The sequence below is a fragment of the Talpa europaea genome (assembly GCF_964194135.1).
Source record: "Talpa europaea genome assembly, chromosome: 4".
Taxonomy (NCBI): domain Eukaryota; kingdom Metazoa; phylum Chordata; class Mammalia; order Eulipotyphla; family Talpidae; genus Talpa; species Talpa europaea.
The window spans coordinates 104,754,789-104,782,017 of record NC_140070.1 but is presented as its reverse complement, the minus strand read 5'-3'; the positions used below and the strand labels follow the sequence as shown (position 1 = coordinate 104,782,017).

Here is a 27,229-nt window from a genome sequence, read left to right as displayed (position 1 = left end):
AAAAGAAGACAAGAAAAACACAATTAACTGAAAGCTTGACTTATTAGGCAAGATCAAGCACATGATCAAAATAGCCTCAGATGGGGACCTGGAACTACATCCACCCTGATTCTCTGCTCTAGAACCATCAGAGGGTCACCCTGAAACTAGAGATCTGATGGCCACCCACACTTCAGCCACGACTGAGCCTCTGCCTGCCAGTAAGTCAGGAAATTTTGCAAAACAAAAAACTTGGGCAACTTGGAATATTAGGTTTTCTCACATTTGACAGTAACCTCCCTTTCACAGCTTCTCCATCCTTCATATTGTGTTTGCAGAATTTTAACAGCACTGGACTTGACTGGAAGTTACTATGATTTGGGCTTCAGTATTGAGACTAGGGGAAACAATCCACTAAAACACAAGTCATATAGCCAGGTACAACAGAATGATCATGACCTGGAACCACCTTAGACTCCTTTTTGAGCCACCTTAGGTTCCTTTTTGAGACAGTTTCTTTTGAGATCTCTGCTTCCAAAGACAGAGCCAATAGCTTTCATCAACATGATGCAATACCAAGCAGATTCTCACTCTGAGAATTCTACACACACCACTATGTTGCCTAGAATGAAGTCAGAATTCCAGGGTTGGCGGAGGGGACCCCTGCCAAATACTGATGGAATAAACATCACCATGGATTCATGTGGTGTAAGACACAACAAAGGAGAGCGAACATTATTATCCCCATCCCACACAAACAATGAAATCACATGGATGGCACGCTACTCTTCAAAGTGAGAAAGCAAAGAAGTTCTACCATCTCGTCCTGCGTGGGGTCATTGTCAAAGATCTTCATAGGGGGAGGCAGGGGTGTATGCGACTCTTCATCTGGTTCATCTTCACCCCAACCTTTCTTGCTCTTCTAGAACAAAAGAACAGCATTAGTCACTGTTTCATGTAAAGATGCCATTAGTTCAAGTCTTAGAATTTTTGAAAAGCAACATGTAAGATACCATTCTGCCTCAACACACCCCAGTTTTTCAGTCTTAGAGTCCTCTGTGGGATGGAGGAGGACACTTGCTTATCTGAAAGAACAGTGAAGAATGAATGGAGGAAAACACACACACACACACACAAAAGGAGAAGAGGGAGAGAGAAAGACAGAGACAGACAGAGACAGACAGACAATCTCACCAATGAGTCAGAAAAAGATGAAGCTGCGTGATCAGAGAGTGCCTAACAAATTTTTAAAAAAATATTAAACCACAATCTGAATACCACCAGGCTCTACTGCCATGTTTAGAGGGAGAAATGACAGACAGCACAAAATTACAAAGAGTCTGGTTACACATTCAGAAGAATTTCTTAGCCACAGCAGTGAGAAGAGTAGGTTAGTTTGCCAGATAAAACAGCTATCTCATTCCCCCAAACAAAACAGTCATACGATATTTTGATTACAGAATCTCAGCTCTGGAAGGGACTTCAGAGGGGTCCAGTCTGGCCTTAGCTAACACAGGGTAACACTAACACAGCTAACTAACACAGTTAGCTAACACAGCTAACTCTGACTCTTATGTGAGGTCACATGGACTCTGAAATCCTTCCAGTAGGGGTGTTCATTTGTTTTCACGAAGGCTCATTTCATCCCTAGTTGACAGCCACCGAAGTTCCTCTGAGCTGAAACCTTGCCTACTACAAACCTTCAGCTCTCCCTGGAGCAACCTGCAGTTGGCTGCTCACTTTTAGATGTGGCAACTGCTTAAGAGACTTGGCAACAGCTATTATGTCCTAGTATAGTCTTCAGTTTTCTAAGTGAAACTCTCTCCATTCTCTTATTCCTATTCTAAACATGCCTAGCAGGTTTTGAGGTCACCCTTAGTGGAGGCAGGGGGCTAGGTGACTGCTGGCTCCCCTCAGGGCCAGGCTCCTAACTCCACATCTAGCAAAATGGCATCTGTTGGAAATTCTAAATGGTAGTCAGTTTCTGAACTGGTCACAAACCAAACTGGCAAGTCTGGAGAATAGAAAAACTCAGATCATGGAGGCCCAAGAAGACAAACCTCTGGGGACTAGAGAAGCCTGGCGAGTTGACCACACCCATGGGAGGATGCATGTCAGTAGTCCCTGCCTGCTGGAGACTCCAGGGCCTGGTGTAATTACCTCATCAGCGCTGTCTCCTTGGGGAGTTGTCTCATCCCCAGGTTTGGGAGATCCCAGATCGAAGCTCTTCCGGCCATCACGTACTTTCTTCTGTTTTTTGATGTTTCCATCTGCTTTCCCACTGTTGAGCCGGCGCACTGGACTCGTCAGCCACTTCTTAAGGGTGTTGGTGGAACGCTTGGGCCCAGGGGAGCTGTGGATGGAGTTCAGGGAGGGCTGAGCCTGCAGGTTGGCCACTGACTCAGACTTGCCTCCATTTTCATTGGAGGAATGAGAGTATGAATCTGAGGAAAAAAGAACAAACAGAAGTGGTGGGTCAGTGGCAGTTAAGGCAGGCTGCCAGCCCAGGAGTAAAACAGCTCCAGCCTCAGGGAGCTGGGACACAAGGTAGAATGTCAAGGCCTGCTACAAACCCCAGTTGAGGAAATCCTTTTCAGAACAGCAGTAACAGCACTTGATTCCTAACATGCAAGGCACTGTTCTGGGTGATATGTATATGGGAGTAGACAAAATAAAGACTCCTGCCTTCAGGGAAAAACGATCTAGAGCCCAAGCAAGAATTGCCCACCATAATAATGTTATGGAGCACCTATTAGATAGTGTATTGTAAAGACATATAAGCACAGGTATTATTTTTATAGACCTCTTAACTAGCTATGCACACATACACACACAGACATGGAGGCAACGAGAATGAAAGAATAAGACAGAGCAGTTAAAGATCATTTCACAAAGCAGTGTGTGATTAATTGCCAAAGGGCTGGTAAGGACTGTAGATGATAAGTAAGTGGAGTTCAGAGGACGGTCAGATCTGTGTAAGAGGGACTGAAAAGGTTTCACAGAGGAGATATGTCTGAGTAGAAGGAATTCCAAAAGGGGAGATAGCAAGAACAAAAGCACAAAGGCAGGCAAATTGAAAACAAAGTTAACACAGCCATAGTACATCTTTTGAATGAAATAAAGATTAATGGAGGAGAAACTGGTTAGAAACATTAGTGAGGACATTTAATAATATCCTAGAGGAATATGAACTTTATTGGGAAATGTCATGATAAAAAGAGCTGTTTGTTTGCTTTGAATGAGTCTGTGCAAGGCACAGCCCTGGGAAGGAGGGGTTAGAACTCAGAAGGCCACCCTAGGCGCGCACAGGGAGTTCAAAGGCTTGTCCGTGAAGCATTTCAAAGCAAGAAGCAGTACCGTTAGTACCTGGACAACAAATCAAAGGCGAGTTGTCTCTATATGTTGCTTCCTCTGCTTGCCCACAAGGTCTTGGGAGAACACCCGAGCAACTTTACCTTGACTCACTGGGCCCCTCACCTCAGTGCCAGTTTGTATACTGATATTTAAACCAAACACACCACTACATGTTTAAACAAATAATCACAGTAACTTTCTATACCTGTTCGTCTTAACAAGGGAATCACCTTTTCCTATAGACTTCATCCTAGACCTAGACAATGGGTCTCATCTGACCTGGGAGGCCCTCCGGCCTAGATACAGCCAATAGGGAAGAAACAAAATCTGAATAAGGGGGATGAATGCTCTTGACAACAGAGAACCGCCTTCAGTTTTTACTACTGGCTTATCTTGAGGGCACTAAGGTCAGGCTCTTGACCCTGTGGGGACTTTCTCAGCTTTTGCTAGTTTGTGCATATTTGGAAAAAACAGCAGAATATCTGCATCTAGAAGCACAAACATTGAGCTCCTAAAGTCCTTTGTTATGATGAATAACTTACAGGGTTGCTCTGCTGGGGCAGTGGTGGGGGGGTGGGAGGATGGGGGGGTGGGGGTAATATTTGGGGATTGACAGACTGGGTTGGCGTCCCTTTAAGAACAAAGTTGTAATCTTATCTCAGAAAATTCCTTGCTGGCTGTGGTCTTAGGTATGTTGACATTATTTCTGAAGTGTTTGGTATGGGTCAAACTCCAGTCCTTACAAGCCTTCGTGATAAATATCTCCCCAGCTCTGGTAGTGGAAACAGGGCCTTTCTTATCTTTCTGCTGATAAGCTACAGAAGCTTTTCATTTACTAGCCCCTTGTGATGCCACAGCAAGCCTTTTATTAAATTCAAGCCTCAAAACTTAGATTTATCCACATGTCATGTCAGCAGAACTAGAGGCCTTGTCTAGAGAACTAGACACATTAACTGAGTCTTGTGTTACCAGAGAAGAGATGTCTAACCAAGTTTCTGTTCCATGGAAAAATCACAGTCTGGCTTTAAGATACACAAATATGAATTTTGACCCACCATTTCTCTTCTCTCATTGACATCTAGTTCTGCTTTGGTGCATTCTGTACAAATTAATGGCAAGAGTATAAATTACAGAGTACAAATTAAAAATCAAGAGTGTGTTGTTTCAAGTTTACTGTGTGTAAACAACTGGGGTCTTTCAAGCATGCCCACATAAAAGAGAATTTAAGAGTTGGCAGTATTCTATAATTCATCATCTAGTTAGTATCCTGTATTGAGACAGGAACAACTGAGACTAAATTACTTTGAATGCATGGTTATAAAGGAATGTGGCATCATTTAGTTTAGAAAATTTGTACTTGCAAAGAATGATTGATATGTTATGCACATCCTATTTTTGGAAGATGGTTGCAATGAATGGTTTGAGAATTTATTCTTGTATCTTTCCAGGCATAACAAGTACAACAATAATACCATTACTTCATCAAATCTTTCCAAGTTGAAGTAGGTACTCTATGCAATGATTGCTGTCTTAGGAAACAGGAAATTGGAATGTTTCAGAAAACTAAGATCATATTTGGTAAGTGGCAGACAAGCAAGACTTAATCTCAAATCTGACTTCGGTCTCCTTGGTGGCACAGCGGTTGAACGCTGGGTTGCAAAGCTGCCCGCAGCCTCTGCAGCGCCAGTTTGATCCCCGGCTGCTCCCCGGCCACCGGAGGAGGGTCCCACATGGCGTGCAGACCTCTCCTGCGGCCCGCTGCTCCCCTCAGCAGTGTACTTCGGTCCTTCTGCCTGCTCTGCTCCCCGCTCTGGCTCTGGTGAATTTTCTCACCCTCCCGCACTTCTGACTGTACCCAGTGCTTGTCTAAATAAATAAATAAATAAATAAATCTTAAAAAAAAAAATCTGACTCTACTGCACATACAATTAATCTCATTCCTACATCTGTGTTCACTCCATGTATTCCTTTAGCCTCTATATTAATTGAAAAAAGGAGCATCAAAATATACATTTATATATAATTGATATGTTATAAAATTCCAATGCTAAAATTAGAGAACACAATGGAGATTTAAATAAGGGAAATTCACTGTCACAAATGAGTCACAAAAGTAGGACTGTTGTAGAGCAACCCCGATACAAAATGGGGTGCCTGACTGTGGGTCCTCACCCGTGCGCTTAAAAGGACTTATCAATGCTCTACTGCAGGCACACGCGAAAGGTTCATAAAAGGTTTATTTACAAGGGAAGGGGAAATGAGGAAATGTACAGCTCTGGGAGAAAAGTGGGAGACAAAGTTTTAAATGAGTCCTACCCGATCCCCTGATCAGGAATCCCAAAATGGCGCTCTCAGAGTTGGCCGCCAGCCAGGAGCAGTGAAGCCAGGAGGCGAGCGATGGAGCCAGCGAGACCCAAGGCCCACGTGTTTGGTTTTTATATGCAACCTGGCTGCCCAACTCCACCCTCAGGTCCCAGCCACCCTCCCTTTGGTGGTGATGGGATTTGTCTTTCCCAATGTCTTGATGGCTTTAGTCTGGAGTGGGGGTGGGGTCCACAAAGCCTGTATGGGATTAACTCAGGACATCATTTCCCCCTAACAGGACCAGAATCCCAACATCTCTACATCAAGAGACTCCAGGGCTCTGAGTCAAGGCATAGAAACTGCCTATGGGTTGATATCTAGGCAAACAAATCCCTGGAAAGACATATATGTCACTGAAGATAAAAATTCCTTGGATAATTTAGTATGTATTACTTGTTTATAAGCAAGAACAAATTATATGGTGAGACTGATTTTTAGTATGAAATATTAAATACAGAAAAAAATCCATGTACCCACTACCTAGATATAATAAATGTAAATATTGTTGTCATATTTGCTTCAGTTTTTTTAAAAAAAGAAATAAATATTCTAAATGTAGATGAAGCCTTCTTATTTTTTCATCCATTTGCAAGGCTATTTCTTACTTTCCCAAGAGTTAAATTCTTGTCTGAAGTTAGTATGCATTTTCCCATCCCATGCATTTACTTTGTAGGCAAAAATAGTATTACTTTGTGTTTTATATCTCTTATCAACAACAACTATCAGAATACAGGTATTATTTTGCAACTTGTTCATTTATTCAAGGTTATTTGAGATTTATCCATGTTCATACATGAAATCTACTTCATTTGTTTTAATCCTTGAGTGAAGTTTATAATACATTTTCCTAATGACAGGAATTTAGGTTGTTATACACACACACACACATACACACGCATACACACACAGAGTCATAAGCAATCATGTGCAAGTTTCTGTATGCCTGTGAGAATCCTTTAGGAGAGTGCTCCTGAACTACTTTTGGTAAAGGACGTATTTTTCTTATCTCCACTCTGTTTTGAACCAATACTGTTATAAAACAGTCACACTTTTGGATGTTGCAGAAATATCAAATTGCTATAAAAGCTTTAAGTGCTTGTTTTCATTTTCTGTACTTAGCTTACTGTGGACTGAAAACTAATCCACACACCTTTGGCACTTGCAGATTACACAGTGAGTAGCATTATGCTCAACTCTAAAATCTTTGTGCATCTAAAGCATATATCTCAAGGTAGAACTTCTGCGTTGTAGGAAATACACATTACCAACTTCAGAGGGTCAACTGAGTACAGAATACATTCCAAAGATTAACCAACAATTACTGACACCAACACACTCATCTCTTAATGAATTTTGTTGAAGTTGATTGAAAGAGAAACTGTTGGTACAATTTTCCTGCCTTTCATATAATCCAAGAGCAACCTAGTAGTGCCTAATCATTGGATCGCAACAAAGAGAATACCTGGGTTTGGGTCCTGCTCAGTTGCTATCTAGCCAGCCAGTACCACACAGACACTTAGGTCCCTCGTTTTTTTCATCTACAAAATGAACAGATTATATAGGATGCATTCAAAGCCCAGCTCTATCAATGGCTAGCTATGTGACCCTGGGCCAATTATTTAATGTCTCTGTATTTCAGTTTTCTCTCTAGTAAATAAAAATAATATTAATATCTGTTCCATAGGGTTTGTTATTAGGACTAAGGAGTTAGTATTTGTAACTTAGAATACTTTAGACCTTAAGAATATTGCCTTGGGGGCCTCCCTGGTGGCGCAGCGGTTGAGCGCTGGGTTGCGAAGCTGCCCGCGACCTCTGTGGCGCCAGTTCGATCCCCGGCTGCTCCCAGGCCACCGGAGGAGGGTCCCACATGGCGCGCAGACCTCTCCTGCCGCCCGCTGCTCCCCTCAGCAGTGTCCTTCGGTCCTTCTGCCTGCTCTGCTCCCCGCTCTGGCTCTGGTGAATTCTCTCACCCTCCTGCGCTTCTGACTGTACCCAGTGCATGTATAAACAAAACAAATGAACAAGTAAATAAATAAAATAAATAAAACATGCCTCTAAAAAAAAAAAAAAAAAAAAAAGAATATTGCCTTGGGCTACATCTTAGCTTATTTCTACCTCCTGAATTCTCCTTTTGTCCCTGTAGTGCTGTTCCTCTCCTGGCAGAATATGCAAAGAGACACCTGTCCTGCAGGGATGATTCTAAACCCAGTGGCATCCACATAGGGTCAGAATCCTTTTCATCTCCAGAGTCCATTGGGACATTAGCTCTTAATATCAGGATCTTCTCCAACTGACCAAACAATCTTCACAGGAGTGAAAAGTCAGTATTTCTAGTTTTAATCCAGATGAACTCTTTAGAATTCTATTCTCATTTAGTTCAGAGCTCCCTTAACTACTACTGGCTCCTTCAGTGCTCTGTCTCCACTTTTCCTGCTCAATTTCTGTTAGGATGCCACTGAATGAAGAGGGTAAAGTAAGTTTCTAATTGCTAGTCCACAGGTCTTCCAGGCCTCCATTCACCCTATCTTCTTTCTGACTCACAAAGGGAAGAAAGACCTCAAAGGGCACCCAGTGAGTTCCCTCCCTCATCCAAGATACACACATCCCAAACATGCAAGGCCACTGCTAGGACAGGTTGCCACACCTACTCACCTGACTCACTACCTCTTCTAGCTGCCTTTGAAAGGGCTAAAAATTCTCTCTATATTATAGCATCACTATCTCTATATGCGGGAGGGGGATTCTGAAGCTTGTTATATCAGCATTGTTTTTTCCAAGAGTGAATATAACAGATATTATTTCCACTTATGTCTTCATTCACTCTCCTATGTGTCGAGAAAATACACATTTCCTCCAAACCGAGGAGCAGAAAACTCTCTAAAAGGCTTCTGAATTATTCAAAACATAACCAACAAAAGAGCACAGGGAACTTCACAAGTTCAGATGAAAGAAAGGGCATACTCTGTTACTATAAAATCTAAATACAGAATTAGAATTTAAGAACTGGTTTCCACTTGTGAGAGGGCAGCAAGAATCAGTGCTAAGCGGGTGCTGAGGTCACCTGAGATAAAGCTATCATGAGCACGAGGAGGGTCACTTAATCATGACACTTGGCCCAGTATTAGGGCCGGGGAAGGTGTCTTTTTCTGGCTTCATCTCTCCACATGCATCCCTCCTCACCTCAGTACCCTGAAGGCAAGCCAAATTTCTCTGGTATAATAGGGTCACTCCTGAGTCTGGGATGTGTCTACTTTGAAGTTTTCTCCCAAGCTTTCAAATAAGCCCTCAGGTAGGTTAAATGAGCTCCCTAAAACTGTCTACACTAATAACTTACATTGTAACATTTTCCACTTTTAAGATAGTGCAATATCCCTACTAATACAAGTTCAATCCTACTAATACCCACAAAGCCTCAAGATAACATTATGTGAATTACTGTGTGTAACTGAGGACTCTCTGAGAATGATCAAGGTTAACTTAGTTTTTGTCTCCTGCAAGTACTTTCCTCATTCACAAAAATTTCTGTACTGATATTTCCTTTCCAGTCCTACTGTCACGGCCTTGATTCAGATCTTTTAAATCTACTTGCTTAAACTGGGCCTCCCTGGTGGCACAAGGGGTTAAGATGCAACCTGTGAAGCTATCCGGAGCCACTGCAGCACGAGTTCGATCCCCAGCCAGGGCGGTAACCCACATGGTGCAGCAGACCTCTCCTGACTTGCCTGCTGCTCCCCTCAGTAGTGTATTTCAGTCACTCTGGCTGTTCTGTTCCCCACTCTGTCTCTGATGAATCCTCTCACCCCCCCATACCTCTGGCCTGTACCCCAGTTTTTGTGTGCATAAATAAATCAATCTTAAAAAAAAAAAAAACTACTTGCTAAAACTATGTAACAGTTTCCAAATTGGTCTCTCTGTGTCTAGGTTTTTTCTCTTATCCATTGGACATACCTCTGCTACCAGAGCAATTATATTGCTTTGTTTAAGTCACAATTCAAAGCTTGATCAGTAAAATCTAACTTCTCAGCCTGCATGTAAGGGGCATGAGTTTACCTCTCCAGCTCAATGAGCTTCCAGTATCTGATAATTTGAGGTTCTCAAACTGTGATCACAATACCAGTAAAGTTAGGATTACCTGGGAACTTGTTAGAAACGTAAATTCTTGGGTTTCAACCCAGAGCTACTGGATTGAAATTATGGCAGCTTCTAGCACTCCAGTAAGTCCTGCAAGTAATTTCCATGTATGCGAAAGTTTGAAATTGACAAGCCTAACTGTTTAGTTTGTGGCAACCAAGCCTGTTGCATTCCTCACTGGCTCATACAGCCCTTTAGCCTTTCTGCCTGTCTAAGCCCACCCAGGACTTCTTAGCCCACTAAGCCCAGCGTGCTCTCCTGTATCTCTCCTACCACTCATTTTATACTTATGTACCTTACTTCCCTAACTCTAGGAAAGTCCTCCATCTTTATACACCCAGGACAAACTGTTCAGAGAAGAGCTTATTAAATGGCTGGTGATGAATAGTGAAGGAGTAAAAAAAGATAAGTCATTTGTCATTTTTATTTTTATGCCCAGAAGCCTCTAAGAAAAAGCCAAAGCTGGTGCGGCACTCACTCATCTCTTAGACTTAGTGACGTGACTATCAATCTGGTCAGTGTTCCCTGTTTCTGAAGATGCTCCAAGTGTTGCCCATTCAATTATGATGAGTTAAATGAATTCATCTGGTTCTGTACTATGAGATTTTTCAGAACCTTTGACATGCTTTTTAACATGTTCATGTAGATTGTGTCTTTCCAAAGAGGACATACGGCATCTACTAAATTCTTTTAAAATGTTGTAGAAAGCAGTGTGGCTGGCATTGATCTTGCCCATTATTTCACCTCAGTCTGGAACACAAAAGGTGAATCAGATTCCTGAGGCTGGTATCCTGACAGCAGGGTTGCCAGTCAAACTCAAAATTGCTTATGAAAGTCTAGGTAGATAAGTTACAGTCCAGTTATTTTTGGCTTATGTACTATCACATCAGAGTCTACCCAGAAGCCAGCAGGAAGCCTGACCTGGATTCAACTTATAGCACGTCCTTCAGTTGTAACCTCAACCAAAGGTAACCATGCCAGCTTAATGACAGAGGTGGAGGTGGGGAGTAAAGCAGGGTGACTCTGGAAAGTTTAAGACTGTAATTAAGTGCTACTTAACTGAAAATGTTGCAATGGAAACTCTCCTAGGGAACTGAGGGGAAAAGGAAGGAGAAAACTACATATCTGGAGGAAGAAACAAGTGGTTGGTGGTCAACATCCTTTTTGAGCAAACTATGTGTGTGTGAGTGAGTGAGTGAGTGAGTGTGTGTGTGTGTTAGAAAAGAAAGTATTAAGGTTTAGGGTCTCTTGGACTTAATGTAGTTTGAGTCCTGCAGTCTTAACCTACCCTCTTTCTCCCATGTACCTGTGTCAAGTGACTTTTCCTCTAGGTCTTTGCTACCTGACTGGAAAAAAGCAGCAGACAGAGAAGACTAAGTTCAGTTTGGGGCCATGTCAAGCACAATGCCTGTTCTATCTTACTCTATTCTGAGTTCCTCACACAAAAGTGTCCTCCTGGCCTTCCTCCCAAATGCCTTAGATGCAGAACAGATTCAATGCTAAGGGTACCCATGACCAAGAAAGCCCAGTCCCTTAGCCTACCTGGGAATGGGATTCACAAATATGATCACATTGGTATCATTTTTTTTTGGGACATAATTTCCGATTTAAAGAAAAGCTACAAGATTAGTACAAAGAATGCCTTCAGACAGGCTCCCAAAATGTTAACATTTAATCATTTACTTTTTTTTTTTTTTACTCTTACTCTTTTTGAACTGTCTGAGAATAAGTTAAAGAAGATTCCTCTTTATTCTTAAATACTAAAAATAGGGGTATTTTCTTATATAACCACAATATAAGCAGCAAAATCAGGAATTTAATATTAATGCTCTGTTCTGTGCAAAAGTTTCCAATTATTACAATAATGTTCTTTATAGAAAACGGTCACTTTTTCATGACCTAGACATCTTTTTGAGTACAAGTATTTTGTAGGCTATCCTTCAACTTGGGTTTGCTGGATATGTTCTATGGTTAGTTTTAGTGTGCATTTTTGGCAGAAGTACCCCTGAAAACTACATACCATATCAAAAGACATAACATCAATTTGATCCAATTCTTTGATCCCCTGGTTAAGGTGTTGTCTGTTACTGTCAAATTGCCTTTACGCTTGGCCTTTGTGTTTTAAAGTTCTCATACAACTCAATAGTAAATGATGTTTTAACACAACTTCTGTGTAAAATACCCAGTTCCATTTGTAAAACAATTTGCAATTCAAAAATATGAGACAATAATAATTTTCCACTGCATTGGAAATTGAACAATGTATAATGAAAATGGCTAAATCTAGATTTTGGAAAAATTTTATATGTTGTACTTTATTTGACATATTTAAAGTTGATTTTAGGGCCTCCCCTGGTGGCGCAGCGGTTGAGCGCTGGGCTGCGAAGCTGCCGGCAGCCTCTGCAGTGCCGGTTCGATCCCCGGCCGCTGGCGAGGGTCCCACATGGCGTGACAGACCTCTCCTGCCACGCCCGCTGTTCCCCTCAGCAGTGTACTTCGGTCCTTCTGCCTGTTCTGCTCCCAGCTCTGGCTCTGGTGAATGCTCTCACCCTCCCGTGCTTCTGACTGTACCCAGTGCTTGTATAAAAAAAAAAAAAATCTTAAAAAATAAAAAATAAAGTTGATTTTAGCCTTGTGGGCATACAAAAATCAACTTGAAGTTTCTACATTAAGCTCACATCCCTAAATGAGGATTTTGTAAGCTAATCTGGGGTCAACCCATTCAACCCATCCAACCCATTGTTCTCTTCTATAGATCTTGAAATTGTTATTTAAAATGGTGTTGAAGGTTTGGGGGGAAGGCATAAAATTCTGGGTAACACTGTTAATTATGACAATATTTTACCAATAAATACAGAAAGATCATTGTGATAAAGAACGCTGGTTGCTCTAGTCTTCAGTATGGGAACTGACTAGCTGTAAGAACAGAGATTGAAGAATGGAAACATGATTCTAAGGTACTGGTAGACATTTCCTGTCTCACAAGTTAAATTTAAGAGTTTTAAAGGTGGGAGAAATGGCAAGTAGGTGATGTGAGAATAGATCAGCTGAATTAGGTGACTTCACTGTTGTAGTAAATGATAAGATAGTGGACCAAGATAATACTAAGGGATCTGGAAAACTCACTTCCTAATTCTATATATCTAGGTTATTTGCATAATTGGGATCAGAAAATCCCTTTAGCAAGCATTTCCTGCTTTGGGGTAAGGTAAGACAAACTGACACCTTATCCTCTAGTCAAGAGCTCATTTTGACTTATAACCAGGAGTATTTCACTCCTCTTTGATGAGGAAAAACATCCACAATGCCCACTGGGTTGCTAGGAAACAGGACATCTGTTCCCCTAGGGCAGGGATCAAAGTTTGGATATCTTAATGGACCAGCAGGGAAGGAAAACATGAGAAGAACGTGGATGCGGGACAAGCAGAATAGGTGTGGAGTTGCAAGATGGAGAGTGCAAGGATCTTAAAGGCATTCATTTTTCAAAGAAGAATCCAAACACTCTGCTGTCAAATACTATACATCTGGGATTAAAGGCCAAGGGCTGCCACTTTGCCATGCCTGCCCAATGAGGACAAGGCTATCTTCTCTTTGCTACGGAGTCTCCAGCTTTGTGATCAGCAATGCTTGGGATGGGATATCATCCCATACCACAGGTATTCCTAGAGATATCCTTGGTAGAAAAAAATAGACAATCTTACAGATATGGTCTATTTCCTAAAAGATTGCCTAGACCTAGCCCCATTATGATGGATCCTCTATTACTTCAATTGCTAGGTCCCACAGGCTCAATTTATATAACAATTTTATATTTGCCTGTATTGTGTTATTATTTATTCATTCATTCAACAAATGTTTACTGAGTGCCAGATGCGATTTCTGATTCTGGAGTAAACCAGTAGAAGAAAAAAAGTTCCTGGCATTAGAAAGGTGATGTTCCAGCTGGGGTGGGGACGGGGGGCGGTGAGGTCACATAATATATTAATATATAAGTTAGAAAAATCCCAATACAGTATTTAGAGAATTAGACTGGCTAATGGGCTAGAAAGGGCTTGGATAACTTTTTAAGACTAGTAGTTTGTGAGGGTATCTGAAAAGTTAGCTGAGACCTGAATGCTAAGGACTCAGTCCTATAAAAGTGGAGATAAGGACTTCTGTAAAGGGCACAGCCTGTTAAAAATGCTAGGCATAAGTGACAATTTCAGATGTTCAAGTTCCTGATGGAAATGCGTGCGGCTGGCACACAGTGACAGGTGGAGGGCAGGAAAGGTGGCCGTACCCAGACTCAGAGCCTTGCAGGCCATGACAGGTGGAACTTGCTTCTAAATGTGATGGGAAATCATTGGAGTTTTCAACGAGGTTGGGATGAGGGACAGGTGATGAGATATGATTTGCTTTAATAAAAAATCTCGACTTTGATTGTTCCATGTTGTATAGTCTGATATATTTCTCTTGAATTAAGCATCATTTTCCCACCAAGAATTACCTTATCTATCTGAAAGGATTTGGTGAGAAACAATCTCACCATACTAAGTATGGGTGAATGGGAAATATCAAGATATTCACAACTTGTCTCTGGAAAAATACTCTATATTCAGCTCGCACACATAAGGGCATTGCCCTCTATCCTATTAGCTTGTGTTTCTAACACCTACACCTATCTCTAAACTCTATCTGCTATGGTCTAACAATGCATATTAATGCAGCTTTAAGTGAGATCTGCTCCTAACTCTGATCTATCAGATCTCTCTGCCCAGAAAATTCTTTCCCCAGATCCCATATAGCTCCTCCCCTCTCTGCCTGCAGGTCTCCATTGAACTACTACCTCCCCACTACAATCTTCCCTAACCATCTAAAACTATAACACCCTACGCCTTTATTATGACCATTCCTTACTCCATCCCTTTGCCCTTCTGTCTTTCCCTGTAGCACTCACTTATCATCATCGAGCCTGCTTATTTTCTTTATATGCCTTCTTATTTTCTTTATTCTGATGCTTTGATATCTGGGGCTGGGTGAATCCTGGAGGGACAGTCATTTACAGGCAGGGTAAATTCCTAGAGACCACAAACAACTCATTTCCATCACACCTTTTATATGCAAACCCACCAATCCAGAACCCATACCCCCAACTGGCTTTATTGGGCTCTTGCAATTTGGGACATTATCTGTCTACTCTAATCACCCCAGGCCCCAAGACATCTAGGAACATTTCTATACTCCAGAGGCTGCTGAAATTATTCAACTATTTAATCCAAAGCTGATCACCTGATTCACCTCTTTTTTTTTTTTTTAAGATTTATTTATTTATATAAGAACAGGTACAGGTTAGATGAGTGGAAGGGAGGGTGAGAGGATCCACCACAGACAGAGCAGGGGGCAGAACAGGCAGATGACCAAAGACACTGCTGAGGGGAGCAGCGGGCAAGGCAGGAGAGGTCTGTTCGCCACGTGGGTTTCTCCCTGGCCGGGCGGGAACCGAGGCTGCAGACAGTTTCACAGCACCATGCTCAACCTGCTGCGCCACCGCGGAAGCCCTGATTCACCTCTTTCTTAAAGGCTTCAGCCTACTACTTCCTTCTCTCTCTCTGCCTGCAACCAACCTCAGTGTTTTCTCCTGTGGTTCTGTGTAGTGTGCTCCCTCCTGCTGGGAATGTGGGTTACAGACTATCTTTTTATTGTAATCATCTCCTGACCTATTGACCTTATTCTGCATCATAATTTTCTATTGATACAACAAGTCTTAAAATACCAACTATAGAATTTATTATTTGTCTTTCCTACTGCCCTCACCATGAGTGCAGATTTTTTTGGTCTGCTTTTGCTCACTGTTGTGCTTCTAGAACCTAAACAGTGCCTGACACAGAAAATCAAAGCACTCAATAACCATTTGTTGGGAAAAACAGATTTTATAGAAAGTGCTCAATTAATATGTTCTAAACATTAAATGGCTGAAAAAGAAGCTGTCTGTTTGTGTGTGCAGGGATAAATAAAAGGAGCACGTGGTAGAGTGAGATGAACTTTTAACTTGAGTCCCAGCTCGCCTCTTTACCTTTCTGAACTTAGTTTCCTCTATAAAATGGGGATAATTAACACTTATACCTGAGATAATAATACTCAAAGTAATAGTGAAATGTTATGATATGACAATAAATGATGACAACACTGACTGCTGAAAGGCAATAAAATATATTGTACTGTTGTGCAGAATGGCCCACATCCTAAGACCTGGCAGCCATCAGACTACTAAGCTTTGACTCATCTGCTGAACAAGCTCTCTCACTTTCCTTCATAGGACAGTAGCTAAAGGAGAAAGCATTTCTTCTTCCAAGCAGCTCCACCACCTTATTTCCCTATATAACCTGCTGTTTCTTATCGGTCACAGATGTAGAAGCAGATTCCAGCAAGTGCAAACACACCAATGTCCTCACAGATGCTCTTAAGCAGTATTACCAGGTGAATGGCACGAACACACTTTGGACTTCTGTGAACTCAGGTGGGAGACCTCAGAACTATCAGACTCACATTACAGAGGTAGCCACATCTGTTTGATGTGTACTCCCAGACCACACAGTTTATTCTTGCACAAAAAAGTTCATACTATGGAGTTGAATTAAAAAAATTTTTTTTTTTTTAACAAACAAGAGATCTTTCCATGTCTATACTTTCTCTTGTTTGTTTTAGATGGTTGCATAGTACTCATGGTAAAACTATACCATAACCATTCTCTTATTTTTTTTCTGTTGTAAAAAACTGCTATTTAAACCTCCTGAGACAAATGGAGACCTTATTTAGGGGATACTCCTAGAAGTTTGTCAAAAGACAAATATATTTTCAATTTTTAAAGATTCTACCAAATGGCTTTCCAGAAGGACTATATCAATTTATACTCCCAGTGGTGTCTGAGTGTCTATTTCTATACCCCCTTCTTCTAAACTGAAGGGTGAAAAACCTTCTTTTATTTATATTTCTCTGATTATTACTGACTATTCAAAAGTTCATTGATTTTTTTTTTAAATGTCCTGGTTCATTATAACTTTTGCCCATTTTCCTATTGGATTGTTGACTTTTCTTACTGTTTTCTAAGAACTCTATACATTCTGGATATTAATCTTTTACTACATAGGTTGCAAGTATTTTCTCCCAGACTATCATTTGTCTTACTTCCTTTACTGTGTCTATTACATTGGCCTGAAAGCCATCTGGAATGAATTTTTATGTACAAAGATATGTGAGAACATAATTTATCTTACATTAAGGTTACAAAAATAATCTTTAAAGTAGAAACTTCAAAGTTTCCATTTTATATTCAATTTTTAAGCTTCCCATATATTATAAATCAAATTTATGGGACTTGTAAGAGCTGGAAATAGAATAAGCATTAAAAAGAGGCCTTACCATCTCATAGCCTGGGCATTTTCATAGCCCAGGGAGCACACCTTGCCACGCAAGCATGAGCTCAGCAGATGCATGAGGCCAGATCTCGGGCTCTGGACCTCAGGTTGGGTCCCTTGTTGGTCACATGTCACCAATGAAGGTCCCTGTCCAGGAGAGGCTACACTCCACTCCAGTCTAAATCTCACTGAAGCCAAAGTTTAAGGACTTAGGTATGCCCCATAAGAGGACAATAATCATTCTACAGCAGAATCCCTTTCATGCCCAAACCCCAATAAATGTGATTTTATTTCTCTGTGTTTTAAGTTTTGATATATTTACTGAATTAATGTATGAGTATGGTAAGTCAAATTTTAAAACATTGATCAGGATAATCAGAGGGAGTTGGTCAGGCACTGAGATGATAAAAGAGGCTCAAGAAATAGATTTTCCAATAAAACCTTGGGAAAGAGGCTAGAAGTTGTGGCAAGAACAACATTCTGTTGTGCATGTTTGGGGGTGAGGAGTTTCAGTCACGTGTAATGGGAGGGGAAGGGTGAAGCATAGAGACTAAAAAGCACTCAAGGGTGCACACGTATCTTCATTAAGTACTGAAACTTTGTAATTGGGAGTCAAAAACTGATGTGCCTGTGTTGCAGGCTCAGAGGGGTGGGTCTCAAGGAGTCATATACACTGTCCTGCACAACTCCCCCTCTGGGGACCGTGGCCATGGATACGGCAGACAGCTGACTAGGGCAGAGTCAATGTGGGACCAGGACATGGCGCTGGTGACCCCATCCCCACCAATCCTAAGAAGCAAGGACAGGTGGGGAACAGTCCTGGCACTTGCTTGAATGTAGGGTCTGTCACTTTGACTCAGCTATGCCTTTGTAGCCTCTTGTAACTTAATATTTTCTAATTGTACAAGTAAATTATATTATAGTGGGAAGCTTGAAAATTTGAAACACTTTAAAGAGAATAAAAAGTATCATTAAATTCTTCTATAAATTCCCTTCTCTCTTTCATTTATTTATTTTTTAAAGATCAATTCTATTGCAATCTTTTTTTTTTAAAGATTTATTTATGCATACAAGAACTGGGCCAGAGGTGCGGGGGGTGACAGGGTTCACCAGAGACAGAGTGGGGAGTGGAACAGGCAGACTAACTGAAATACACTGCTGAGGGGAGCAGTGGGAGAGACAGGAGAGGTCTGCTGTGCCATGTTGGTGAGCTCCCTGGTTGGGGATTGAACTCACGCAGCAGTGACTGGCAATAGCTTGAGAGCACTGAGACTTTACCCCTGTGCCACCAGGGAGGCCCCTTCCTCTCTTTTATAAATCAATAAATTTATACTCTTTCACACATACACTTCCCTTTCTTGGTGTATTTTAAAAAATTCTTTTTATTGTAGCAAAAATTTATAGAAGATCAAATTTACAATTTTAACCACCATTTTTTTTTTTTTTTTTTTTTTGTGGGACCCTTGCCGGCAGCCGGGGAATGAACTGGTGCTGCAGAGGCTGCGGGCAGCCTCTCAACCCAGCGCTCAACCGCTGCGCCACCAGGGGAGGCCCCAATTTTAACCACTTTAACTGTATGACTCAGTGGTATTAAGCATATACACAATGTTGTGTAACCATCACCGTCATCCACACTTATGCTTTATATGCTGCTTCTTTATAGAGAATTCACAACATACCAGCATTTCGCTGCATCTGCAACACTCCATGCACACAGATACTATGATTATGCCTGTTTCACTAATGAGGAGTATGTGGCATAGAAAGGTTAGTCCCTATGGCAGGCTACAGAGCTGGCAAGTGACAGGGGCAGTATCCAGGGCAGGATACTTCTAAACTCTAAAGTCTATACTTTTTTTTTTTTTTATAGTTATGTAGCGGTATCTGGTTATCTTTTTTTTTTTTTTTAAAGATTTATTTTTTTATTTATATATATAAGTACCGGGATACAGGCCAGATGTGCAGGAGGGTGAGAGGGTTCACCAGAGACAGAGTGGGGAACAGAACAGGCAGACTGATGAAATACACTGCTGAGGGGAGCAGCAGGTGCGACAGGAGAGGTCTGTCACGTCACGTGGGACCCTCGTGGCTGGCTGGGATCGAACCAGTGCTGCAGAGGCCATGGACAGCTTCACAGCGCTGCGCTAACCGTCTGCGCCACCAGGGGAGGCCCTAAAGTCTACACTTTTACACAATTTTGAGCCCCATTTGGACACACTAGCCCCATTTGGACGGTGGGGGTTGGGGTGCAAGTGTCTTAATACACCTATTTGCTGCACACACACACAACTGAATTAAAAAATCTAGTTCAGGGCCTCCCCTGGTGGCGCAGTGGTTGCGCGCTGGGCTGCAAACTGCCCGCAGCCTCTGCAGCGCCGGTTTGATCCCTGGCTGCTGGCGAGGGTCCCAAATGGCACGCAGACCTCTCCTGCCACCCGCTGCTCCCCTCAGCAGTGTACTTCGTCAGTCTGCCTGTTCTGTTCTCCGCTCTGGCTCTGGTGAATTCTCTCACCCTCCCACACTTCTGACTGTACCCAGTGCTTGTATAAATAAATAAATAAGTCTTTAAAAAAAAAATCTAGTGCAAATTTTGAGTTAGGAAAATTTCAAATATTTCCAACCCAATAGAATGGAAATTGCAAGTGCTCATTTTCTATTTAGTGGGATTACCTATTTTAAGGATTATAAAAATATTTATATGACTTTCATGAGCTCATTTGCAACCTTCATTTCCCAAATCTATTTTCCACCATTAAGCACCTAAACTTTCAATTCTATTATCACAAGGTTATGCAGACATAGCTTTTGTGGTTCAGGAAGAGCAAAGTAGTCCAACAGTGGCACCAAGAGAGACTCTTGCAGGGCTCAGTGAGTGACCTCCATGCCCCCACTCTGGAGCACACACTGTTCAAATCATAGCACAGGCTTGGAAAATGGGAGAGTAATCCTGACAATCCGTTTTTTCAGAGTTCTTGCCCTGTCGGTTTTTTGTGTTTGCCACCCACATTGTCACCCTGGTGTTTAGGATCGCTTAGTGGTAGGACCCAAGTCTAGAGCACACAACACCGAATCACTTGTAGGAGCAGACAGTCACTTCCTTTATCCAGTGACAGCTTTGGGAGAGACCTTCGCACATAAGACTACCAGGCTCCACCTGGGAGCAGTTTCCCCCACAGTGGTATGATGTATTATTCTGGGGGGGGGTAGGGAAAGGTGCATACAGAAACCTATAGGGTAAAAGCACATTCTGTATTCCCTTTCTTCTACTTGCATCAAGTTCAAAGTCAAAATGAGGCAACCTGTACTTTAAAACAAAGGAAGCTGATAGACTACCACAAGGGAATACTGACTTTCTCTGAAACAGAACCCCAAAACATTTCTAAAATCCATTTAACAACCTCTGGCAGGATCTGTTCCATATGTTGGATAGAGTTTAGCCTGCAGGCTCCTCTGTGAAAGTTCCTCCATATTGGCCTAGCCTACAAGCTGAGCCAGCAATAGGCAGGAAGAATGGGCATGGACATCTCAGAGAGAGTTAGACTTTCAGCTCTCTGAGGCAACAGGTGGGATCTAGATGATGATTCCAATACTCTCACTAGAAGACATCTGAAAATTCTATGGATTCTGGTGGGTCAACAGAAGGGAGCAGGAAAATTAATCACAGTAAAACAGAGGCTGCTGAGGTTGGCAGGAGAAGGTAAGTGGAACAGACAGGGATCTGAGAGGGCTGTGACAACTAGAAACAGCCTTCTTAGGAAACTCAATACTATTTTAAGAGACAAACAAGTGTGACTGTGGTTAAAGATAATCACAGTCAGATGTTGGCAAAAGTAGACAAACATTTCTAGGCCCCTGCTATTTAGGGTATAAAAGAGAGAGAGAGAGAGAGAGAGAGAGTGTGTGTGTGTGTATGCCAGGCAATGTTTATGTTAGGAGCTTTGGCGGCACAGGGTTTACATATGCAAATAAAAGTAATACTCCACAACAAAAAGCTGTTTCTGAAACTGCTAACCCATCTCATAGTTTCAGGGACACACTATACCATATTCCATTACAGTCATAAAAATATAACTTAACACAAAGATGAGAATCGAGACCTCCCTGGTGGGGCAAGGGGTTAAGACACAACCTATGAAGCTATCCACAGCCACTGCAGCACAAGTTCAATCCCCTGGTCAGCCAGGGAGCAACCCACATGGTGCAGCAGACCTCTCCTGACTCACCCGCTGCTCCCCTCAGCAGTATACTTTGGTCTATCTGCCTGTTCTGTTCCCCACTCTGTCTCTGGTGAATCCTCTTACCCCCCACTCCTCTGACCTACATCCTAGCTCTTGTATGCATAAATAAATAAATCTTTAAAAAAAAAAAAAGATCAGAATCTAGTTGGGCAGAGAGTAAATGGGAGAGAGGGTGGACTATTGAGAGGAAACCAAGGCTCGACTTATTAACTACACACTCCTGGGAAAATCCTCTAATCTCTCTGAACCTCAGTGTTCTCATCTGTGCATTGTGTAGGCTGACTCCCAAGAGCTGAAGTCAAAAGGAGATGCTATAATGGTGCATGGAAAATTGCTATTTGTTCATCTTTTCTGTAGACACTCCATGTCCATCCAGGCCTCTGTGTCCTTCTTGCTATTTCTCTGGCTAACTTCTTAGATGAAGAATATCCCTTCTGACCCTGTGCTGACCAATTCCATTGTCAGTTCTTCAATGGGTCTTGCCTTCTTGTCTGATTGACCCTTCTAAGCATGTACAACAGAACAGGCATTTACAATAGTCAATTGTCCTTAAATTCACTGTAGTTTCTCTTTTAACCTAAAGGACCCACAAATCACCAGCTGGCTGCCACCATTTTTTTCTTTCCCCTTCAAAAGGGCACCCCAAATTCCCAGTTTTATAATCTGTCCCTGCTCAATCTCTACCCTCAGAGTGGGTTCTAAAATAATCAGATATTTTATTTCCTGGTCCAAAGGGATTAAGGATGGGCACATGACCAGACTCAGTGTGGACAGATCCAAAGAGAGTCAATTTTAGGGACTTTTAACTTCTGCCTTCCCACTGAACATGAAGGTCTATAACTGAGTTTCATGGTTGTAAAAAGTAATCTAATCTAGGGCCTCCCTGGTGGCGTAAGGGGTTAAGATACAACCTATGAAGCTATCAGTAGCCACCGCAGCACGAGTTCAATCCCCGGGCAGGGAGCTACCCACATGGTATAGTAGACCTCTCCTGACTTGCCCGCTGCTCCCCTCAGCAGTGTATTTCAGTCGATCTGCCTGTTCTGTTCCCCACTCTGTCTATAAAGAATCCTCTCACCCCCCACACCTCTGGCCTGTACCCCAGTTCTTGTATGCATAAATAAATCTTAAAAAAAAAAGTAATCTAATCTAATCTAATCAATAATACATCTACCCAAAATGTCAAGTTTTTTGTTTTGTTTGAAAGTGATAAATGCGGCTACTGGAAATAAGGAGATCTGATTGGTTACTGATGACAGGATAGAAATTTCTGAGTCATAAGTGGCACATCTGATATTTGCCAGAGCACAGCAGATAGCCACAGTAATTAAAGGAGCACAACCACAATGATCAGCTTTGGATAACTACAGGATAATGGTGTAAACTAAACTAACAAAGGTCTTTGGGAGTGATCTGAAGAACTTCTTAAAACCCCAACATATTGGCTTCTAAGCATAGAGGAGACCTTTGATCACTTTCTTAATAAAATTTGTCAACTTGAATCGGCCTTGGAATCCACCAGATCAGCAATTTATTTTAAACAGGGATACTTCTAGGGACCAATAATTGGACAAAAAGCCAGTAATTAGAGTCCTAAGTTACAAGTTTTATTTTCAAAAATCTTTGAAAAATATTTACTGATTTCCAATCCCACTTAGTGGCTCATCTATAACTACTGCCCTATAAGTCAGAGAAATATCTGATATAGAGAAAGAATATATATTGTTTATAGCCAGTGTTTATTGACCGCATTCTACGCATCAGGAAGCCAGGATCTATATCAAGTGATAGGCAACCCTCCACACCTTTTTTATTTGAACCCTCACAAACACCCTAGGGAAGATGCCCATAATTTTCCAAATACAGTCATGTGTCACTTAGCAATGGGGCTATGTTCTGCGAATTGCATCATTAGGCAATTCTGTCACTGAGCAAACATTACAGTGAGTACTTCCAAAGCCAACATGGTATAGGCTACTACACACCTGGACTGTATGTAGGGACTACCGTCATACATGTAGTGTGTTACTGACTGAAACATTGTTATGTGGGGCATGAGTATATGCGGAGGAAGAAATTGATATAAAGAAGTAGCTAGACCAATGCACACACTTAATGCTAAAATGTAAGGATGGGAACTCTGTTGTACCCTAATCCATGCTCTTCTCTTAGAATCCTGAGTTAAGAAGATAATTGCCGACAAAATCCCTCTAGTTTACTTAAAGGGAATGAAAGATGAGCACAGGAGAGCCAGCTAACCCATGTTCTCTTCTCTGTTTGTGATATTAATCTGGGCATTTTCAAAGAGTGCTAGAAACAACTCCGGACATTTTATGTCCTGGCTCTCCTCTCAACAGCAAGCTAGGGCACTTTGAAAAGACATATATGCTCAAGACAACTTTTCCAAACCTGCCTCTAGATGATTTCTGAACTATTAGGGAGCAAACAGAAAAATAAAGATTGTCTTACTTGAGTAATAATCTGCTGCCACTTAAAAATGTCACATAAATATATAACGTCACATATACATGTATGGATTTCATGCTGGAGGGTGTTAGTCATGACTATAGAAACAAATTAGAGGAAATTTTACGAACTAGTTTAATTGTTTTGTGTCTGTACATTTTTAGTATAAAAATATGCAAAGTTAGCCACCAACAGAATTAAAGACTCTGCCCTGAGATATGTATTCACTGACACAGAACAATATATGAATGAAACAATGTAGCAAGTCAGACAATCAAGTGAGGACTGGAATCTATACAACACAATGTGCAGATGGTAATTAATGAACTGGGACTGGTGACTTGTCACTAGGAGACGAGAACGAGCATATAACTGTGGTATAATGTTTGGCAGGAAGTCATGGTAACTATAAATGCAGGTGAGTTACATCATTTATATTTTACAGAGGGAGGAATTAACGGAGAATTTAGCTAACTTTCTCCAAGGGACCAGCCACGCCAGGATAAACTCCTAATAGTCACATGGGATGATTACACTTCTCCCCATCCTGAACTCCTCTTGCTCCCTCAGGGCTGATCTAGCTTTTGGGAAGCCTTACCCACTTTCTCGTCTAACTCCTCTGCACACATACTCCCAAGAACAGTCCAGTTCTGGCTTTGTTCTTGCAGCCCTAGCTTGCCTATACTGGCAGAAGGTCACAGTTAAATTTAGACTTGACCACCTCACTGGGAAGGAGCTGGGAAACTGGCTGTTTCTCAGAGAATATCTATGAGGAGATCCGTAGATTTTCTGGTAGAAGTGATTGCTAACACTCCAAAACGGAACCAGTACTTGGTGATTGGACTGTCAGTTAAATTGGGAAGGGGTAGAATTTCCAAACCAAAGCTCAAAAAATCCTAGACCTTAAAAATTAGAAAGCCTTAAGAAGAAAAAAAGAAAAAGAACAAAAAACCCTCAAAAGTGTATCAAAGTTTTCTCCTGTTTTCATGCACACTACAAGTAAACGAATAGGATTGTCTGTGTTTTAAAATCTCTTTGTGGAGTAGGAATTGGAAAAGAACTCAGAGGTCGGTGATTGAGGTTTTTCTTTTTTTTAAGAGCCAAGTCTGCAACACAGCCAGGAAAGGGTTGCTCAGTCTCAGCTGAAGCTGTCATGAGCACAATTAGTGGCACGTCACCACAGGGGGCTGCTGTGGATGGCGTGTCTCACAGCAGCAACTAAAGTCAGGTGGGAAAGACCAAATGAGTGGGAATCAGGCCTTGTGTCCCAGTGTCAAAATATGTAGGAGTACAACAGTGCCACAGGGATTCAGGACACAGTACAGGCACCCTGTGGACATAGTACAGGCACCTCAGATGCTTGTGGGCCAAAGAATGGCATGTGAGTTCTTGAAGCAAGCCAGCTTTGGGCAAGGAACCAAAGATGTGAACTCCATAAAGCTACACAGATTAAAGCTTCTTTTACAATCTACTTCAAACTTGGTCTAGAATGCAAATGATATATAGTTGGGGGCCAGAAGAATGGTAGTAAAAGGACTTTTGGTACCTATGTCAATTCTTCCATTCTAAGTTGCTCCTCTACTACCATATTATGCTCCTCTCACAGCATATTTTGAGAATGAAGAAAATCTGTGTGTGTGTGTGTGCGCGCGCACACTCGTACACGCTACTCCCTTTAAATTATAAATCTATGAAGGCAGTGTCGTGTCCATTTTGTTCATTGGTTGTGATTTCTGAGTATACCCAAGTCCTGGGAAAGTCAGAGCCAGGAGGCCCTGGGTAAGGCCTCTGGAATACTGGGGCAGCCTTTCAGTTAACTCTCTGGGTTAACTGGAAGGTTTTCATGAAAGCCTGATTAGATAGGAGCACACTGGCTATTCAGCTCTGAATTCAGAACAACCTTGACATTCCATATGATCTGGAAGGTCACAGGAAAGCCCATTGAGTGATCTCAAGAAACTTTCCAGTGCTGGCTGGCCTTGCTATGAGACTCCAGGCCAACAGGGCTAACCCTGATCATTAGGACCAGCTGGCCTATTCCTCAACTCTAGGTTTTGGGAACCCAGCTATGATTTCAGATGAACCTTGGACTATGAGCTCTAGGATAGCTCTGTTCAATAAAATACAACGCAATAGCCCATAATGGTAAAGCTCCCCCAGAATTTCTCCAGACATTTAGAAATACCAGATGCAAGTGGCCATTGAGGGGGAGATTTCCATAGGAACAAATCTAAAGCACATAATTAGGATACAGCTCTGGGAACCTGAGAGTGATTTCTATTCACTTGAGTCTCTGATCCTCTACATTCCTTCAAACATCTGGGTGTCTCCTATGACTTGATTCAGTGCTTCTGCTCTCTCCATCCTACCAAACAAAAGGGCAGAACGACACTTCATCTCACTCTCTCCTCCAGAAAGATACAAGCATATGCTACAGAAAGGATGATATCATTTTACTAATTAGCAAGTGAGCCTCAGGCAAGTCACATCTCTTTTTAAAAGTGCTCTTGTCATGGATAAACTTGGAATGTATGATCTGAGAAGTGTTAAATTCTAGTGGTCTATTATGCCACAGAGTCAAGCCATGCTACACATACAGCTTTTCTTAGACAAATAGGGACATGGTCTCCATGCCCTGTACAGAATGTCTCTCACTCAGGCACTCAGTGATGGAGACAAAAATGAGGATGAAGCATTTTGCTCAGAAAGATACACTGAACACTCAAATACCATTCAGCTAAATGACAACATGAAAATCGCCTGAGCTCAACTAGGAACTCCACGTACCCACCTAGGAATGTCTCCTCTAGATTTCAGCCCCCAAATCAGAGCAGCAGACTCCCTCACTCTGTCAGCAGCCCCACTGTAACCTTAGGCACTGGGGGCACATGGGCTAGCAAAGTTCGTGTCGTGTAGAGAAGCAGGACTGGAGTGTAGTATGTTGGTGGAGGGGTCAGCCCATTGGGAGATGGGGCACACTGCTACTCTCTTCTTGTTTATTTTTCTTCTCAGGATTTTCTCTCATTATGTTCCCCAAACTTGGCTAACCTGAGCTCTAGGAGAATTCACAATTTAATCCTGTTTGTTCTCTCACAAACTGCGCTACTCAGAAAGGAAAAGGTAACTGCTTCTCTTGAACATTAAAGTTGAGCAGGCCTGTGGGCATCTTGAAGCACCAGAGAGCCCATCATTCTCCTGGAATTATGGAGAGGACTGGGGGGTGGGGGCAGGTGGTCTAGGACTGGACCTGGAATGGGGTGAAAGCATTCAGAATTGAAAAATTCCTAATCTGGCACATGAATG

General features: G+C 41.9%; 1 protein-coding gene across 12 annotated transcripts in view; it reads right to left on the bottom strand.

Moving 5' to 3' along the window:
• The window catches only part of KALRN (kalirin RhoGEF kinase), a gene marked incomplete at both ends in the record, with an annotated part of 649,897 nt that overhangs the window by 70,742 nt on the left and 551,926 nt on the right, over positions 1-27,229 (bottom strand). For 7 of the 12 annotated variants that reach the window (XM_084231944.1, XM_084231956.1, XM_084231958.1 and 4 more), the window contains 2 exons: positions 797-901; positions 2,140-2,423. In XM_084231944.1, coding sequence (XP_084088070.1) covers positions 797-901; positions 2,140-2,423 — 389 coding nt within the window. The remainder of the gene's footprint in view (positions 1-796; positions 902-2,139; positions 2,424-27,229) is intronic. The other 5 variants (XM_084231955.1, XM_084231957.1, XM_084231950.1 and 2 more) reach the window with 1 other exon arrangement.